Source organism: Parasteatoda tepidariorum, chromosome 10, assembly GCF_043381705.1.
Source record: "Parasteatoda tepidariorum isolate YZ-2023 chromosome 10, CAS_Ptep_4.0, whole genome shotgun sequence".
Classification (NCBI taxonomy): domain Eukaryota; kingdom Metazoa; phylum Arthropoda; class Arachnida; order Araneae; family Theridiidae; genus Parasteatoda; species Parasteatoda tepidariorum.
In genome coordinates this window covers 1,426,561-1,447,918 of record NC_092213.1, presented here as the reverse complement: position 1 = coordinate 1,447,918, position 21,358 = coordinate 1,426,561, and the positions used below count along the sequence as shown (strand labels likewise).

Sequence of the window (21,358 nt, the reverse complement as noted above, 5' to 3'; positions counted from 1 at the left end):
TCCACTCTACACATCGACAACAGCGCCTCCTCACTGCTCCCATATCCTATTTGCATATGCCCGCCCTTCTGAGAAAGTCTTTTTGTGATTGAGATACAGGTATAAAGTTGTTTTATTATCAAATTCCAATTCTCGATTATCTGAAATAATTACAACCAGAGCTACTACAAGTAATCCAAAAATTATGATAATTAGGGTTCAGAAATTTAAAGAAAAAGATTATTATTCAGTAAAGGCCCCATGTACTGCTGACTTAGAGCAGCGTATCATTAAAACTGAGAAAGAAAAAAATTATGTAAGAAAAAAAAATTAAATCAACTTCAGTTAACAGAAGTATTCTATGATAGAGGCTTATTGCATTTATTATTTATTTACCATTCTGTAACTCAAGAGTGATGTGGTCTCTCCAATCACCATCAAGGATATAATATCCATATTTCTCTAACTTCCTTACGAGGGAACTTTCGGAAGGTTCTTTTTCGATACGATCGCTCGTGTCCTGTGCATGATTAATACATTAAATAAACATACTTAAAAAGAAAACATAAAATAAGATATGAAAAAGCAGTAATATATACTTATTTTTTAATGTTACTCAAGTTAGGTAAAGGAGCCCAACAATCAATTATTTTTTAAGGATAATATCAAATATTATTAGTATAATAACAATAGGGTTTTAACAAGAGATCCAAAATACAGTTCTACTTTGTGGAAAACAGTTCAGTATTCACCTCTTAGTAAGTGGTAAAAAGGTTGCCCATCTAGTTGAGATGGGAAGGGTAGATAAGAGAAAAATATTGCTACTTAGAAAAACTAGTAATTGCTTCTGATGTAGTATCTTACACTAAACTGAATTGAATTTAGACTAAAATGTCCAAGGCACCAGTCAATCAGAAATACAATCTAAAAGTTGCTAATTTAAAGTTTTGTATACAAAAAGAAAGATTTTGCACTTGCATTTATTTATACATATGGTATTGCTATCTAGACTAATAAGAAATTTTTTTTCTATGTATTTTCTGATACTGAATCATTAAATTTGAATTAACAGAATAAATATAGAAGAAATTGTAGCAAATTGTTACTTTTTCGTACATTAAGACCCTGTCACTTATTAAACTATATCTTAAAATTATAATTATTTGTTCTTGTTTGGTCTCATCAGATTTAACATTAAAAACATACATTGGGAACTATGCATTCTTCGTCTAACTAAGAACAATCAAGTTCCTTTCCAACTCCCTCTCCCCAGAACCCCCCACCTGAAGTTGAGGAACATTTTAAGACTTATTAAAAGAAAGTTGTCCCGACTCTCAAGAATAAGATTTAGAGAAACTGGAAAAAGCAAAAACGATAATGGAGAAAACAAGATAACCCAAATCGATAATAGCAAAAATGTGAATCATTTTTTGTTAGAATGTTTTTGTTGTGAATCATTTTTGTTTAGTTTTTGTTAGAATCATTTTTTGTTTTGTTCAGAACGAGACTAGCTTTTGGTTTTGAAGGATTAAATTTGTTTTAGATGTATGATAAATGTGGATTCATAAATGAATGCTTTTTTTTATACTTGTTTGTTATGTTTTACATGTATTAAATCACATATTCAATTATACTATTGGTAATTTACTGAGTTTAGACTTAGACCGCTTGGTTGCTCTTTGACAAAGAGTATAAAATGCTGTAGAATTAATTTTTTTTAATGATATTTATTTCAAGAGGTATGAAACAATATTCAAACATTTACTGATAAAAAATTTTAGTATAAAAAAGTGCATGGAATATGTACGAAATAAAAAATCTATGGGATTAACAAAAGTGTAACACATAAAAGAATTTTGCTATCACTAATATAGCCATTCATAAAGTCAAAAAATGTATGGCAGATTATTTACCCAGTTGAATAACAAAAAATTTAAAAACAAATAACATAGACACTTACTAATTAGAATTAAATTCATCATTTGTAATTAGAATTAAAAAAACAAGAGCACTTGCTAAATGTTAAAATAAAATTAATAACTTTTCTTTGTCAAAAGATTCAAATACCTTAATAGAACAAACATATTGAAGGACATTTTTAAAAAAATCAAATTTGTGTAAAAAATAAATTTAATCTACTTAAACTTAGAAAAAAACAGTTTAAAGATTAAAGATATTTTGCAAAATCAAATTTATAAAGTTTTTAAATATTTAAAAGCTTAATTCTCAAATTCAAAAAAAAAAACTTTTATTAATTTGTTCATTCATTTTAAATGTGTGTACCTGAAAAAAGTTTAATCTTTTTTCTTCATTCCAAAACAAAGGATGTTTTAATACAGCTGCAATACAAGGCCTTTCAGATGCATCATACTTTATCATGTGTTCAATGAGATAATAAGCTTCTGGATTTTCTAAAATAAAAATTTTAAAAAAATGGCTTTATTATATCTTTTTACATGTTTATATTAAAAACAACAACAAAAAACTCTTTTAAATGTATTAAAATGATAAAAGAAAAATAGTATAAATATGAAAGGAGGATACATGTCGAAAATATGACATATAAAGACAGGATTTTTCAAAGTGTTCTGGGTTGCTGTGCTGTATCTGCAACTTCAAGTCTAATACTGATTCTTTAATAGTAATCTTTAAGGATCTTTTATAGTAATCTTTAAGGATCTTTAATAGTAATCTGAACCATCAAATGATTTAACAGCTTGTGAGCCGAATTTTTATGCACTGATTCAATAGAATTTTGAATATCTGTAAGAAATTAGTATACTGTAATAACTGATAAAAGAAATAATTATTCTCATTCCTTTTTGCTACTTCATACAGGTACAAAGCTGAGTTTATAAAAGTTGCTATTCGAAAGATAAAATTTCGCTTCAAAATATTTATCAAAAAATAAATGCAAGTAAATATGTCAATAAATGCCAAAAGCTTCAGTCACTGATTTGGAAAATTATAAACTGAGCTGCATGTTCAACTGTAAAATTAAACAAATTCCTTACAGCTTCAAGTGTTGATAGTACTTTCTCTTTATTTATAATTTCCCTTAAATTACTAACCCCAATAAAATTAAAAATAATTATTATCTTTTCGCACAAAATACAAATACAATTAAAATACTTGAGTGTATTTCAAGTGTAAAACAGTGTTAAGAGTCTTACCAATTCTTTCTATAGTTAATTTCAATATAAACATGAAACACACTTTATGTGCATTCATACCTATACAGAATACCTATATCTATACAGAATATGTATCTATTTTTTAAAAAATGAGAAATGCTTCTTTTGAAGACAAAGTTTGCTTTTAATATTTGAAGACTGATAAAAAATTTAGTCTCTAAAAAAAACATAACAGAAAACTATCACCGCTTCGGGTGCTCAATTTAAAGCGACAATTTGTTTAAGAGGCCAAAAACTATAGGACATAGAAACAGGAAACTAAAAACATTTGTGTAAAAAAAATACATAGAGTACGTGTCAGGATCCTGATTCCTCTCCCATGCATTCTATTGACCCCTGACCTGAGGGTCAGAGGGTGAGGGACACGGGAAGTGTCGTTCCCGTACATTGGGGGTGGAGCGAAGGACTTTAACTGGTGAGAAAAAGGATTTCTTTTTAGTATTAGCTTGAACGTAGTATCAGCTGGACTAAGAAAGAGTATGAACTAGAAGGGAGCAGTAGAGATCCGGAATTTAAATGTCATGTAGATTGTGTATATTTTCATATTTTATTTCTTACACATAATTAATCCAGAGAAAGTGTTCTTACATAAAATTATAATAATTATATATATTGTAAACAAAATTTTTCGGCAAAATCTCCACATTTAAGAAAAATAAATAAAAATGAATGGAAGGGGTGGTGAACAGAGCCAGAAGCAGGGGATGGGTATTTAAAGAAAAAGGTAAAATAGAAAATTTACAAACTTCACAAAACATGTTAGTATAGAAAAACCATGAGTTTACTTTCATCATCCAAATCTTCAAGAGAAAATTCTTCATTTAGAATATTGCCTTGTCTCCTGACTGGATGGCCAAAAGGATGTTTGCCACTGGTTAACACGTAGTAAAACACCAACCCAAGAGAGAATGTATCCACTGCAGATGTCTGAAGGGGGGAAAAATGTATATCATTAGCTAGTGTTTCTAATAATGAAATATTATATAACCCATCTATATATTATCCCAAAATAACACATTTAATTCTATATGCCTACACATTTTAGTACTTAAAAATATTACCCATTAAACTAATTTAAAAAAAGTCTTCAATCATTCAAGGTTGTCTGAATGATAAAACACTTTATAAAAGGAGGGAACAATAACTAAGCTTACAAAAATATTACAAATATTAACTCCTTACTAATAATTACAGCAATAATTTTTTTTTTAAACTACGCTATGCTCTAAAAAGAATAGGAAATATATAATTAGCTACTTTATCGTAAAGTGAAAATTCGAGTATCCATTTAGCTCAGCTAAAGAATTAGAAGAATATTTTAAAAAATAAAATACCCTCAATTCCATATTATATTTTTACATTAGCTGCAATAAGAGAAATGCTGAAAAAAAATTAATGGCTTACGGCTCTTTTTTCACCCAAAAGCATTTCAGGAGCAATCCAGCCTTCTGTACCGGTTATGCCAGAACGTTTAGAAAAAGAATGACCATTGGCCAGTTTCTTGCACATTCCAAAATCTGATATCAAGGCTTTCATTTCACCATTTGCATTTGGCATTGAAATTAGAACATTGTGGGGTTTAATATCTCTGTGCACTAAAGAAACAGTACAAATATATAAGAAAATAGAACATTCAATTTGACACAGTTTAAAAATGTGCTAAATAGTTTGATTAAAATATCTACTATATGTGTAAAGATGAAGGTTCAAAATACCTATATCTAAAGAATGTAGATGAGCAATACCAGATGTTGCTTGTTGAAGAAGAGAAATAGAATCCAATTTAATTGATTTAAAATTTTCATCTTCTATGTAGTCATAGAGAGTAGCGTGGCATAATTCTAAAGCAATGTATCGAAACTGCTTGTCTTGCTCCTGCAATTAAATAAAAAACTATTTGAAACAAGACCAGTCACATAAAAGCTGATTTCCAAATTAATCCGAGATTCTTTCTAATCTAAAAACTCCATTCTTTATCTAAAAAAATCCAAGATTTCTTTTTATCTAAAGAAAATATTAAAATAGGGCAACAGTAGTCTTGGTTTGGGACAAGAAAATTTGACTCAGATTACCCGAAAATAATTATGGATGGTCTTCCAGTCCAGTTACTGACATGCTATTTTAGTATTTGATACTTTTAATAACATTTTTTACTATATTTGTGAGCATAACACAATTTAAATTTGTAATTTTTCAGTTTATAATCACTACATTAACATTAAAAAAAAAAACTAATAGAGAGATGTAAATAGACCAATGAAAGTGTGCAGAAACTAGTCACTGGCCCAAGTGAGCAGTGACTAAATTCTTTATATTTCTAGCTCTCTCAATATGCTACAATGACAACATTGAATATTTCATTATAACTGATATTATGAAAACATTAACATTATCTACATACAAATTCTATTATGATGGAATATTAGATCTTGCAGAGGAAAAAAGTAGGTAATAATTAAGATATACAATAATTTTGCTTTGGCCCTCTAGTAACCATGCATTTAGAAAGTGACATTTTTGCAGGCAGTCTTACTTTACACATTGCAAAACCAGTTTTTCCTAGAAACATTCACCAAAATGTGTCTGTTTACAAAATTGACAAAGCATTAAATATGTCAAAACAGAAAATTGAATTCAAACGTTATTATGTATGAAAACTTTTTTTTTTAAGAAAATTGACAACCTTCCAAAAAAAATTATAATTCAGTGAATCAAGAATTGAACACTTAAACAATGAAAAAATTTACATGCGAAAATAAACAGGGAAAAGACTAGTAGATGTAATTTTGAGAAAAAAATATCCATTTAATTATTTCATTTAAAATGCTTAACATGCTTATTTGCCTTATAGAAAGTGGATATTAATAAGAAAAAACAATAAAATTAATTTAAAAGATGCACTAAATATTTCTTAGAAATATTCTCATTAAATTTTTTTTGCCATTTTTTATTTCTAAAATCTTTTTTCTTAAAAAAATATAACACAAAATAGAAATAAAATTGAAAAAATGTAAGTTCTAAATCATAATAAAAAGAGAAATCTTTTAATTTGCCAGATTTTTTAAAAATTATTTTTACAAAAATCTGGATAATACTTTTATATGAAAAAGCATTTCTGCATCACAATTTTTATAACTGAAATTGTAAATATAGAAAACAATTTTTAAAAAAAGAAATATTTAAAAAGATTTTTATGTACATACAAAATTTGATTTCGTTTAAAATATCTGCACAAGTGGAACAAAAGTTAGAATAATTTTTCAAGCTTCATGGACAACTCCCAATAAATGCAGGTTCGCTGCGTAGGTTCTTATTGACTTATAGGAATTTTGAGTTTATTGTTTTAAAACATTGAAAAACTCATATTTTTAAATTTAAACTTACAAAAGTAAAATTATAGAAATGCAGGTGACAATACTCAAAACAAAATGATCGAACATACCATGCAAAAGTATCGAATAACATTGGGATGCTCATCTGATTCCCTCAGAATGTCGACTTCCCGGCTGGCAAAATTAAAATAATCAGGAAGGATCCGCTTGACAGCTACAGAACGATTTTCAAATGTGCCTCTAAAATAATAAATTAATAATAAGCTCTAATGGATAGATTATACTAAATTTTAAGGTAGTTGTAATTTACTACTACATAACAACAGCCGACATTTCTACACATGAAAGTAATCAATTATAAGATTTGTATAAAAAAATAAATTTATTACTACAGTTCTCTATTACATATACATAAACTTAATTTTGCATTAGAAAGAGATTCTCTTCAATCCAAAACTTTCTACCATACAAAGCTATGCTTTAGAGTATTTATTATAGAATACTCTATATTTCTGAGCATAGGACAAGAATTATTGGATAAGCTTAAGAGGGGAGGTTGTTCTTATAATCGGATCTGTTAACTTTGCAAATTTTCACAAAAAAAACATTTCAAACATGAACACTTTTCCGCTGGTCATGTAGTAAATGTAGATTGCTATACACCTTGAAACAATACAGACATTAAGAACAGTTGAAAATAAAACTATTGAAAAGGAAACACTTAAAAAAGACAATAGGGTAAAAATATCTCTTAAATCATCAATGTTTGGGTGATTGAAAATAATACAAAAAAAAAAATCACAACAAACAAAGAAACTATGTTGGAAGGGCAGAGCAAAAAAAAAGTTGAGGAAGTTACCCACAAAGATGATTAGTCTTATTCATTTTATTTCAGCTTATATGAGTTTTGAATTTTAATTAAATTTTCATAAATAAAACATACTCTCGGTTCATGACCACTGGGCTTATATTTGAAAATATAGGGTACTATTTTGTAACTCGAGTAGAATTTTCAAGTTAAGTTCAATATTTTTCTCTAAAGATGTAAATGTAGTATTAACATAAGAGGAGAAAAGTGTAAGCACATCAAATACAGTCGATGCTCAATATAATGACCTCTTTGATTTAAACAAAAATGGACATTATAATAAGAGTTGATTATAACATAGGTACCCAAAATAAAAATACCAAAAATATTTACTCATAAATAAAATAAAACAGATATTTCTACCTAAAAGAACAATAAACAAATTTAGTCATCAACATGAAGTAATCCATATTTCACTTACAGTTCATAACCACCACGGATAAGAATATAAAAGTTCCTATCTTCTACATTCTTTCAAAGGAAAATTGAAAAGTTTCACATTAAAAGTACCAAAGCATCATAAGAAATAGTAGCTTAAACATTTTCTTTAAATTTTTTGCTAAATCAAATAAATGACTCACTGCCAAACAAAGCATTTTGTTTTAAAATGTAAAAGAATTATACACTTATTTCCAAAGTGATTATCACAGGGAAAAAATTTAATTAAATTTGGTTCCCTATATTGGAATGAATGGTCAAGTCAGGATTGCCACAGTAAAAATTGAACAAAAATAGTTGCTTTTAGTAGCCTCAAGCATGAAAATAGTCACCCAAAACTGCCTGAACAGGAACAAAAATGTATCAAAAATAGTAGCCAAATAACTAAAATTATAGCTTAATTATCAAATACTATGATTAGGACTGGGTGATGTCAGAAATTTTAAATCGTGATACATCGATGTAGCGATGTATCGGGATTCAGCATATGTTCAAAAATTACCTATGGGAAATCTTTAAATCAATCAAAAACAAACAAAAAGGAATAAATCTATTATAAAAGAAAATATTAATTCTAAACATATTCTACTGTGGCATCAATATCGTTGCTTAATTTTTCAATTAAAATGATAAAGAAATCAAAGTAAAAGCAAACCCAAGCTTTATTTCATTTTTCTTAAATTAAAAATGATTTAAGACTTATTAGTTTAAAAATAATAACACTGTAACAAAATATTTTACATACATGAATTAAAAATTAAACGGAAAAAAAACAGTGGAAAACAAACCAAAGTTCACTTTAACAATTTTTTTTTAATTATTTGTTGAGAAAAAAACCATGCTTTTGAAACATCATTACACCCTTTTTCATTTAATTATTTAAAGTAATAAAAAGTAGTATTAACTAATGATCAAATTCTGTACTTAATAAATGTAAAAATATTTTTACTTATTTATTATTATTTTCTCTTTGGAAAATAAAATCGAAGAAAGATTTATTTGTTTAAAAATCATACTGACTATCTAACAAATTATAAAACAAACAAGTATTGAAAGAATTATAACAAAAATTTAAAAAAAAATACTTTAAGTACTGATGTTAAATTATTAAAAAGCGTCAAAAAATTACTAAACTCTTTATTTAATTTTTTAAAAATTATTTGTTTTAACTATAATAGCTAAATGTTTTTGAAAACTTTTTCATTTTCTCAAAAATAAAAATCAAATAAAAGTAAGCTCTGTTTTAATTTTTTTTACAATTAAAAACAACTGAATATTTTTTGGTTTAAAAATAATCAAATTATTATACTTACCTACATTTAATAAATATAAAATGAAAAACAATAATTGAAAAAAATCAATGAAGAATCTTTTTTTTTATATATATTTTTTCTTTTCATTCATCTATTGAGTTCATAACGAAAATTTAAGATAACAGCGACTGTGCAGCAATCGCAAAGTAACAGTAGGTCTACTCAAAATAATTGACAAGAATCGTTAAATCCGAACAGGAAAAAAAACGGTATGAAATAATGCAGAACGAAACGATCGCCAAGTAGCAAAAGTCTCACTGATAATAATATACAGGAAACCCGACAATTATTTCCGACGAAATAAAATGCACAACGATCGCAAAATGACTTATGCCCCATCGAAAATAATCTTCAAAAAACGCAAAATTCCAAAGACAAAAATGGACATAAAGAAACTATGCATTGCATAATGAAACCATGCATGATTGAAGAAAATATGCATATTACAACGCTGATCCTCGCACGAAACTGGGAGTTCTGATTCAATTCGCTCTTCGTCATTCAATCGATATTTCGCAATTTCGATATTACATTGATTTATCGCCTAGTCCTAACTATGCTCCAATTAAAAACAAGTTTTGTATAAATATAAAAGGTATACATATTAGAAAATAGGTACCTAAATAAAAGTCGAATTACAATAAAATATGAATGTTAATAGAAGGAAAAAACAATTAAAAATAACAAAACTGCCCCTCGGATAGAAAAAATGACAAGTACTTTATTAAATCTAATGGAAATTTAAATTTGTGGCATTTTGGACACAAATGATGGCATAAAAATTTGCTTTCTTTTATTAATGTTCTGAAAAGTTAAAGTTTATTTTTGCGAAAAAACTTCGCTAAGAGTAAAAAAGTCTCCCAATAGTCGCCTATTCCTGAAAATAGTTGCTTTTTTAGCATTTTCAGGCAAAAAAAGTTGCCATAGTCGCCTCAGGCCGAAAATAGTAGCAAATAGTCGCCTTTTAGTAGTCTGTGGCAACCGTGTCAAGTGCAAAGGTTTTTAACATGTAATACTGCTGCCATGGAAAAGAGTACTGAAATTCTGGTAGTATGCGTTATAATGAAAGGGTCGCTGTGATGGTTGGCAAACTAAAGAGCACATAATTAATATACATAATTAACAAAATTTATGATTAATAAAAATATAATTTATAGTTAATAACATACATCAATAAATTTAACCTTTTCATAAAAACCAAATTAATTTCATTTTGTTCATTGCAGTTATAATTAAACTTATAAACTGATAACTTACAAACTCATTTTGATATTAGGCCAAAAAATATAGTAAAAAATAAAATTAAAAAAAAGATTGAATACTAACTTGTAAACAAATGTTCCATTAGAACCGTGTCCAAGAATATCTTCAGGATTAAAAGATATTTTACCAACCTCCACATGATCATTAGACAAACCTAAAAAAAAAGGAAAATGAATAAAAAATTTTGTATAAAAAAAGAATTGCTTTTATAATAAATCTCATACTTACCAGATTCCTGCAGAATGGCCTGTGCATTTTTTGCCTAAAATTAGAAGAGCGAGTCAATTGATAGGATTTATAGATAATAGAAAAAGAATAATTTTTGATTACTGGTTAGTGATTGCAGTGAACATATGACACTGAGTAAAAACTGTGTAAAATTTATTTAAATAACTGCAAAAAGGAAATTTAACTCTACCCTAAACAAACTACCAATTTTTTAGCTGTAAATTATAAGGGCATGAAATGAGATTGATTAAATAATCACTAAAAAGATTCTAAACAGCCAAGTCTTCACTATATCTTGGGTTTATTATAGCAAGGTCAGACTGAAAAAATATACATAAATGCACATAATATATATACAGGGGTCTGTCTAGGTTTTCTATTTGTGGTACCTAATTTGTGAAAATTTAGACATAATTTGTGAAAAATTAAAAATTATTTTAAAAAATCAACATAAAAATATGGATTTATCGTTTCTTAAGGGATGCAAAAATAAAATTTTAAGAAGAAGTATATTGTGAAACTACCGTTTTTCCTAAAGTTGAATTTGTGAAGGTACCGCTATGAACTCTGATGAATAAGATTCCAANAAAATAGTTTTAAAAAACAGTGAAAGAAAAAGTATATATATATAGCATAATAAATAAAAACAAAAAAGACACGAAGAACAATTAAAAGCTTTAAATATAATAAGTCTCTTTGTAGAACTATATTTAATTATAATGATATAAGCAAAAATTTAGGGAGGATTAATATATCCTATTATGAATGTCACTGTGAGGAAGTGAAATATTTTTATTTTGTTGATAAACATCATAAACATATTATTACTGGTAATTTAGATATTACTGAAAACTTAGAACTTAAGAATTTAATGATAAAAGGCACAAAATTTAGACCCATTTACCATATATCAATCAATAAAATTCTAAAATACTTTCTTAATGATCTCAATAGTTTTTGTTTAAAGATATCAAATAGATTCTCTTTACCATTAGGTATGCTAACAGAATGGAAATGGGGTGTTTATTATTACTTTAAAAACTTTGTTTTCAATAATAAGGATAATTTAAATAACAGTAACAATTCAACAAATTTTTCCAAAATTGTTCTTCAAAAGAATTTTGTAATTACTCCCATACACAAAGCTAACAATAATTATGCAATCTTCTGTAATAAATTCTATGCTGAACTTTTAAATACGGAATTAAAAAATTGTAAAAATTTTAAACTTAGTAATTTAAATAATACTATTGTAATTAAAAAAATTTTAGCTTTATATAAGAGATTAAAAATTAAAATTAACAATATACAATTTCCTTACTTAATTATCAGTCCTAAATTTCATAAAATTCCGGTAAAATTTAGAACTATCACATGTGGATCTAATACTTATCTAACTAAACCTGGCACCATTTTCTCTAACTACCTAAATAAAATTATTAACAATATTTCTAAAGAAGGTTTCTCTTGGATTATCACTAATAATCAACCGATTTTAGAATTCATTAAACATAATAAAATTAATTCTATTGCTACTTTTGATTTCCAGGATCTTTTCAATAGCTTTCCCCTTTCTAAACTAAAAAGACGTCCTTTTGAATTATTACTATGGTTTAAAAATATCCTTTGTTACAATCTTGATTATTGGGAAATTCTGATTAATTTTTGTCTTTTTAGTAATTATCTTTACAATGGAAAGGATATTTTTCTTCATATTGATGGAATACCACAAGGATCTAATTATTCGTCTCTCTTAGCTAACTTATTTTTGCATTATTATGAAAAAAATTATTCTCTTAGTATTAAATTTGTTTTTAGATATATTGATGATTTAATTATCTTTAATTTTCAAGATTATACTATTTTATTAAATAATATTTACCCCGAGGAATTAATCTTGCTTCGTAATCATGATGATAATATTAATTTCAATTTTTTGAATTTGGGTATTATAAAAGAAAATATCTGCTTTGCAGATTTATACAATAAAAGAAATTATTTTAATTTTAATATAAATAAACTAATTACTTGGAATTCTAATGTTTCTAGGAACATCTATTTAAATACCACTTTTAATCAAATGAACAAAATTAAAAGAATATGTAGCAATATTTATTTATCCAAAAAACAAATAGATAAACTCTTTCAAAATTTGATTTAAAAAAAACAATGGATACCCATTTAAAGTAATAAAATTCTATATAAAATCATTGAGTTAATCGTATATTATTGTGGATATATTTACTAAAAAATTTCGTTGTTGATTTATATAATTTTTCCATGTGCAAATCCATTTCGGGCAAATCCGTGGCTAAAATAATGTGGAAAACAGGCAATTCATGTTTCTTTCTCCTTTCTATTTTACATACATATAACGTCATTGCCGAGTGGAAGGATTAAAACAGGTCTTGGGCCGGGAAATCTTAGAAATTACTGTTGGTTTATGAAGTTTATGAAATAGGTCGAGTGATTCCCACGAAGATTAAAGGGGAAAATGTCCTGCTTTTAATTAATGCATAGTTGAGTCAAAAATAGATTTAAGAACAGGATGTGGCTTCTAAAAGTGTGAGAAAGCATTTGCTTTTTACGTTACATATATATATATATATATATATTTCTTAAATAAATATTTATTTTCTAAAATTATTTATTGTCAACTTCTTTAAAATATCCAGTATAATATTACCTTGCGCTCATCCATTTTTGGGCCCATACTTGGTAACTAACAAATCAAACGCACTTTAATATGAAACTCCCCTAGTTAGACTTTTGTTTTCATATTTTGCAATCTTGTTACGAAAATATTTTAAATCATTCTTGAAAAATGCCCCGTTCATGTAAGTACATTTAAATTTGCTACTCGCTTTATAGTTTTCGTTTCATGTTTTATTCTGTTTTTTCTTTATATTTCATTTTATTTTCTGTTTTTACGAGATTTTTTTACTTATTGTGTTCTATTTCATTTGCTGTAATTTTTTGAGTGCTTCTCACACTATTGTACTGATATATTTTGCTCTGGCTATATTGATGCAATATTAGAAAGCACTCTTTTTTGCGGATATAATCATGTGAGCTGATGAAAAGATCACATCGTTTATTTTCCGGTTTTTTTAAAAAATTTAAATTTTTTTTTACTTCTGGTTTTTTGTTATTTTTATCATTATTTTTCTTTTCTTCCTCTTTTTTCATTGCAAGAACAATGAAAATAGAGGAAGGAAAGAAAAATAATGTATATATATATATATATATAACACATGGATCAATAAGTTCCGAGACTAACCCAGAGATGGCGTTCGTAGTAAACCAGTAACCAGGTCTTTCTAGAGTACTAACCTTTGCTTGAAACGTGTCAAAATTTGAAGTCGATCGGACCAGAAACAGCTGAGTTATCGAGGTTGGAGTAAAGTCGTTTTGTAGTTTGTTTAAAAAATGGAAAAAACAGAGTTTCGCGTTCTGATAAAACATTGTTTTTTAATGGGTAAAAACACCGTGCAAGCGAAACAATGGATTGACAAATGTTACCCGGACTCTTGTCCATTAAAAGCAACGATTTGTCGGTGGTTTGCCGAGTTTAAACGTGGTCGTACCGACACAAATGACGCGGAACGCTCGGGTAGACCTGTGGAAGCCGTTACACCGGAAAATGTGAGTGAAGTGACAAAAATTATAATGAAAGATCGTAAAGTGAAGCTCCGTGAGATTGCTGAGATGACACAGATATCATATGGAAGTGTATTTACTATCCTTCATGAAAAATTTAGTATGAAAAAGGTTTTTTCCAAGTGGGTGCCGCGATTGCTTTCGATGGAACAAAAACAGCAACGAGTCGATGATTCAGAAAGCTGTTTATCGTTACGTGACCATGGACGAAACATGGTTACATCACTACACTCCAGAGTCGAAGCGGCAGTCATCTGAGTGGCGAAAGCCGTCCGAGGCGTCCGAAAACGCAGCAGTCAGCTGGCTAAGTCATGGCGTCAGTTTTTTTGGGATACGCATGGCGTGATTTTCATTGACTACCTCGAAAAAGGTAAATCGATCAACAGTGATTATTATATTGACTTGCTGGTGCGTTTGAAGGAGGAAATCGCAAACAAACAACCGCACATGCAGAGAAAAAAAATCCTTTTTCACCAAGACAATGCACCCTGCCACAAGCAATCGTTCAATTTTGCCCTTCTCATAAACAATGGCAAAATTGAACGAATTGGGCTTTGATCTGCTTCCCCACCCCCCATACTCGCCAGATTTAGCCCCCAGTGACTACTGGCTCTTTGCTGATCTTAAAAAAGTGCTCCAGGGAAAAAGATTTGGCTCAAATGAGGAGGTCATCGCTGAAACTGAAGCTTATTTTGAAGCGAAAGATAATTTTTGTTTATAAACATGGTATTGAAAAATTGGAAGCGTTGGATTATGTTGATGAATAAAAAAAAATTTTGCAAAAAAAAATGTTGTTTTCATTGTTAGTCTCGGGACTTATTGATCCATGTGTTATATATATATATATATAAATACACACCTTATTGCAGTCTAAATATGCACTATACTAAAATTTACTTTCAGACTACTTAGAACTTTAACTAAGAGCTCTAGTAACCAATAAAAATTAATTTTGCCAGAGTACAATGTTAGTTGAGATAGAAGTTGGTTGCTGCAACAAAAAAAAATTTAATAGCATAATTGGTTGACACATGCTTAATATGAATAGCATGCAATGAAAGCATTCATGTAGGATTGCTGAAAAATTTATTTTTATGAGCTTTCTTCATGTGGCTAACAATGTACTGTAGAGAAGTTTTAAAGGTAACAAACTCTATATGCTAAAATTTGGTCAATCAAAAAAGCACCATCTTTCATCAAGCCAGCACTAAATTACATGTTTCTCAATAGACACTACAAAAAATCAAGGAAATAAAATGGGACATTGTCCAAGATCAAGGAATAAGAAAAACATTATCCTTTTGGCTTTTTTTTAAACATAAATTATTCCATTTCTGCAAGGAAACAATTTAGAAATTTGCAAAACATTAACGCCAATTATAGAAAATTAGAAAAAATATGACTTAGTAAATATTATTTTTAATTAAGATGGGTACTTTTAAATGTTGTTTCAAATTGAATAAGAACTTTTTGAATTGAAGAGTTTAGTGGAAGAACCAGCTAAGTGACATTTTAGTGCGACGTAGCGGTCCGCTGTCAAACTGGCGTGAATGTGTACCAGGGGCGTTCTGCGATGAAACATTATGCCACCTCAAACCATGATGCCCGATGTAGGACCGTTGTGACGATCGGCCTTATGGACTGGTTCGTAGCATTCTCCGGGTCGCCACCATACCCGGCGACAGCCGTCATTTCTCCACAGACAGAAACGAGATTCATCCGTGAACAATACTCTATTCGATTGGATGGTCTAGGTACGATGACACCACGCCAGGCGTCTAGCCCTGTGTAAAGCGAGCGACGGTACCCCTGTTGCTGGTACCCGTGCACCTAACTGTACTTCATGCAATCTGTTGTGTATGGTTTGGGTGGACACAGATCCACCTGCTCCTGAAGGCAACCGGCTTCAGATGGCACGTGCCGTGGAGAAAGGGTCTCAAATAGTCAACTGGCGGATACGCCGATCTGTGCGCTCTGACCTGCACCTGTGCGTACCACTTCCTCTTCGGCGTGCACGTAGACCTTCCTGAATCCATCGTGTGACACAACGTTGGATGGTATTCACGTTGTGCCCAACACGAGTTGCTATTGCGTGCAGCGACAAACCAAGTTCATGGAGTTCGATAATACGGTCGCGTTCCCCGGTCGTTAACTGATGGTATTGGAGCTCGCCGACGTCTGAGAGGCATTTTCTACGCTTTTTCGAAAGTCGCAAATGCTACGCAAAACCTCAGATGCCGTTTATGAGAAGGGAAAGTTGCTGGCCTTTATAGCCTGAATATGCGTACCACGTGATCAGATGTGTGCGCAAATTTAATCATTTGCATATCCATCTCACTACTATCGCTCCTGAAATTTGCATGACGCTACGTGCATTATTTCTTGGTGTTGCAAATTCACTTTTGAGGAGTGTATTTCCCAGAGATGATTAAACAATTCCACATTCAAGTGCTACGCGGCTTTGTTTATTCTTTTTACTATATCATTTTTTTTTAGGTAACACTATCCTATCTCTTTTCAGACATGTTTGAGAACATCTTGTGTACAAAACCTTTGTACGATTTCAATAAACAACGAAACATATTAAAAAAATATCAAGGGACAAAAGAAATAATTTTTTGACACATTCAAAAAATCTGAATATAAATGACGAATTTTGTAAATAAAAAAAAATTCTGGAAAATTCAACAAAAAATTTCACAATCAAGTTAATTGAAAAATTTTGTAAATCAGTGTCCTGATAAGTAGTGCTCTACTGTATTAGACCTTTTTAATAGCAATGTATTTATTCAAAACTTACCCTGGAGTACAAAACACCAAAAATAATAGCACCCAGCACTACCAAGATAATCAACAAGATAACAGGCCAGAACTGGTCTTGATATCTACTAACAGGAGTTTTAACTATTTTAGAATCATTATTAATTTCACAGTAGGGTAAAGAGCCATCCATCATACAGTAGGGGGCCGTAGTGAAATTTTTAGTTGGTAAAAGACTGTTTTCTTCATTGGATGAAGGAGATGTTGGAATATTGTGTTCAGCAGAAATCTGAAGTAAGGGTGCATAATTTGAAACATCTTTTTCTGGAATTCTGTAGTGTCCTATGTAACAAATCAAAGAAAAGGATGTTAGTAGAGTAACAATTAATTCTGAAGAAACCAAATTTAAAAGCAGTGATTTAAAGTAAAAGCGTATTTACAAGTAAACAAAAAAACAGATTATACACTGAAATAGTTATCAAAAAACAGCAAAACAGTAGTTTTGATACTAGAATTAAGTACCTTAATCGGCGTCCTGACACAGATTGAAAAATGCCGCAAAACTGGTGACTCAATACTAATGACCGTATTTGTGAATAGTTCTGAAATGGCTGCCTGGTTTTTAAACTTTATTATAATACACAACAAAATACTTATCTTTGAAATCGTGTATTTTTGATACACATTGTTATATTTTTGACACACATTTAAAGTTAGGATAAATATTTCAAACATTTATAAGAATGGTTTTTATTTTACCATTAGCAAGACACAGTTATAGAAAACAGATCAATTTGTGACTAAAATAATTAATTAAAAACCTATCAATGACTGAAAAACGATAAGTAATTTTATGTATTGTAAATTTTGTTGATTGCTTATTTGATAAACAATAAAAATGCTAATATATAACAGATAAATAAACTAAACCCATTTTTACAGTAAGTGTAACAATATTATTATAGTTATTAGGCTTGTGGTAGAACTAGGTTCAAGTACAGTCAAACCTCAATGCAAAGTTACACAAACATAGGCGCATGTGGACATTCTTAAATTTTGCTGATACAGAACTCTTTATCAACCAGGATAGTGGGGAAATGCTTCATTTCTGATAAATGAATGTCCTCAATAATCCGATTTAAGCAAATTTGGATGAAAATATGATAAAAAAGTAAAATTATTATAAAATAAAATTCTTTTTTTAAAACAGCTCTTTAGCTTTTCTTCTCTTTTTTATTTTTAAACCGTATCTACAACTCTCATAGCATCTGGAATTTTGCACATTAGTGTTACGAATGTGTTTGTTTGAATCTCATTAAAATTTGCACTTTAAATCTTTCTGTTTTCAGTGATTTTAACAAATCATCACTAAAATGTTTTTTCACTAAATCTCACATTTGTTTTAATACTAAAGTTAGATACTGGTCACTAAGTTCAATACCTTGAAGTAAATTTAATAATTTAGAAGTATCACTCTCAGGTTTTTTATAAAGCTACTTTTTAGAATAGAATATTGATCATTTTTTAGTGGACTGTTAACCTGATTACCAAATATTGAAAAGTATCCAAAATATGAGATTCAACAACTACAACACATTCCATGTCATTTTTCATAATAATGGTAATTTTTTCTTTCCTAAAAGGAGAAATTTGAGACACTAGTTTAGTTTCTGAACTATTGTCTTCCGGCAATGACATATTTTTCTAAAGTGAAAAGTCAATCAACACAGAAGTCAGCTTATTAGGGCATTCTGCAAAATTCAAAATTTAACGAAACTGTATAGCTTATGTGAAAAATTCAATCTACCAGGAGGTGAAGAATTTGATTGAATCAAAATAAATACCACTTATCTTTGGCAGAATGCTGCCTGTTCTAAGTTGCCACTTTGAAACATATCTTTTTCAAAAGATAAAATTGGAAAGTACAAAATCTAGACAAATTCATTTTTAACAATATCATCATGCAAAATTTCTAATGTCGTTAGAATTCAAGATTAGGCCTAATATTAAAAAAGTCAAGAATAGCAAAAGAACAAGCTTCTACAAGATTATACATACACAACTTACAGTAACTCAAGATCAGGTATAAAAAGAATTTCTTAAACTATGGACCAAGATCTACATTTTAGTAATCTGGAAGCATATTTTATTTTTATCAGAATATAATAGTATAAAATTTTTACAAACTTTCAAAATAAAAACTTATTTTTTAAAAAAGTTAAAAGTTTGTTTTTATCAATAAGTATGTTATAAAACCATTAATTTGTTTGAACTGTTTTATTTATTTGACATTTCATATATTTCTAATTATATAAGCCCATTAGTATATGAGCCAAGAGTATGCTTTTTCTTTTTTTTTTTTTTTGAAAATTTAGCCAGAATCTAAAACCTATATGCAAGCAGACGTAAAAGACATGCTATCTTTATGGGTAATTTTCAACTTCCCTAGAGTATACAGCCATCTAAGCTCATTTGTCTAGCTGTTAACTTTAGCAAAGCTTTCTTTAAGCCAAAGCTTTCTTAAGCTTTAGCAAAGCAATCTTTAGCTATTAGCAAAACTATACAAAATTATAATTTACATATTATTTACATATTATCAACAAACAAACCAATAATTAAACTTAGCCAAACCATAATTCCTGTTGCTATTATTATCATTATTATTTTTGTAATCAATCAGCTAAAGAAATTTCTAGAAATGAACACATAAAAGAAAAACACAATTACACTTCCCTTTAAATCCAAAAACTAGTAAAAAAATTATATTGGTATTCTTCTATACTAAATAAATAAAACTTTCCATTTTATGACAGTTAAGAGTTTTGTTAGATGTTAATTTATCTGTCAAAACCCATGAACAGAAGTCTGATGACTGCATTTTGAATCTAAGAATAATTTCAATACTTTCAACAATTTAGGAAAGTAACATCTTTGTTTGATTCATTAAAAGAGATTTCTAGCCTTGACCAAACTCAACTGTCAAAGTGGTAGGGACAAGGAGAAAATATGCTTTTAATCCTCGTTACTTAATCATAACAAATAAATTTATGGTGGATATTTATTTTATAGAACAGTATCTTTTGACGCATGTAAATTTCAAAGCCTTTACCAATCAGTTTAAACTGCAATGAAATTAAATTTTAAAAAATAGATAAACTGGCAAACGTGTTGTATTAAATTACTAATTCAAAATCACAAATTGCAGATTTAAAGAAAATTGAATAGAAGTTCTAAAAACTCCAATTCTCCTAATCTAATAAAGCAACCCCTCTTTTAGAAGACATTGTGATGCAGAATAATACTATAGCATCAAAATTTTGTTAAGCACAAAAACAAAAATCAAAGATCAACTTAAAATCCAAGATGGTGTGGATAGAGGCTTTCTAACTTATATTAAAAGGTCTATTAACATGGAAATATAATTCAATTCAGTTTTTAATTCCAATTGATTTTATTTTCCCAGCATAAATTTATAGAATTTTATCAGAAGATGATCTTTGTTTTTTCAAAACAAAATTTATAGATTATAAATAGCTTAAAGTCAAAACATATTTGTAAGATTTAAATGCACAATGTCATGAAAATGGTTGAAAAGCTTTAATTTATTTTCAATAAAAAATTACGTGATTTTTAGTATATTTAATGAAATATCATTATTCCTGATATTAACAAAAAAGAAAAAGGGGTAAAAATATTATTTTGTTTAAAAGTTGTTGTTTTTTAATTAGTTCTATTTCTTTGAATATCATACCTAATAGATCAGAAACCCAATACAAACTCAATTAAAATAAAATTTAAAAAAAAATACAGAAATACAAAAATGCAAATTTAACAGCAAATTCTAAAATATTAAGTACACCAGTATTCATCTCAGCATACAAGCTGGTCATTCCCCTTCTCAAATACCCAATTCAGCAGTAAAAATGCTCTAAAATCACATGTGTCAGTAAAATTATTTTAAACTTCTACAAACACTGGCAAAATAATAGCAATTGCCCCATTTTCCATCACAAACTATTAAAACAAAACATTCTACACCCAGTTGATAAAAAAAAGTACAAATCTTACCCACTAACAAATCATTTCTAAGATCACGGTAGGATGTATTTGCACCAACTGCCGGAATAATAACTGTACTGTTGGGTCCTTCAAGAAGAAGTGGCTCATTCTTTCCAAACTGTGAATAATGAAAATATGACTGACATTATTTAATAACATGTACAAGTTGTCTTTCAGTATATTTTGAAAAAGAATTTCACACAGCGTTTAATTTTTTTATGCAGTGCTTGCAACAAAAATTTCTAAAAATTGGAATTATTTTTT

The 21,358-nt window shown here is 28.7% G+C and overlaps 1 protein-coding gene across 1 annotated transcript in view; it reads right to left on the bottom strand.

The window, feature by feature from the left end:
* LOC107439068 (serine/threonine-protein kinase/endoribonuclease IRE1) overlaps positions 1–21,358 on the bottom strand; it is a 54,740-nt gene that overhangs the window by 7,817 nt on the left and 25,565 nt on the right. The window contains exons 10-19 of the mRNA XM_043047281.2: positions 21,104–21,212; positions 17,076–17,377; positions 10,616–10,649; positions 10,451–10,541; positions 6,616–6,745; positions 4,889–5,048; positions 4,578–4,768; positions 3,959–4,100; positions 2,263–2,390; positions 376–499 (exon numbers count right to left, since the gene is read on the bottom strand). Of these exons, the coding sequence (XP_042903215.2) occupies positions 376–499; positions 2,263–2,390; positions 3,959–4,100; positions 4,578–4,768; positions 4,889–5,048; positions 6,616–6,745; positions 10,451–10,541; positions 10,616–10,649; positions 17,076–17,377; positions 21,104–21,212 (1,411 nt within the window). The remainder of the gene's footprint in view (positions 1–375; positions 500–2,262; positions 2,391–3,958; positions 4,101–4,577; positions 4,769–4,888; positions 5,049–6,615; positions 6,746–10,450; positions 10,542–10,615; positions 10,650–17,075; positions 17,378–21,103; positions 21,213–21,358) is intronic.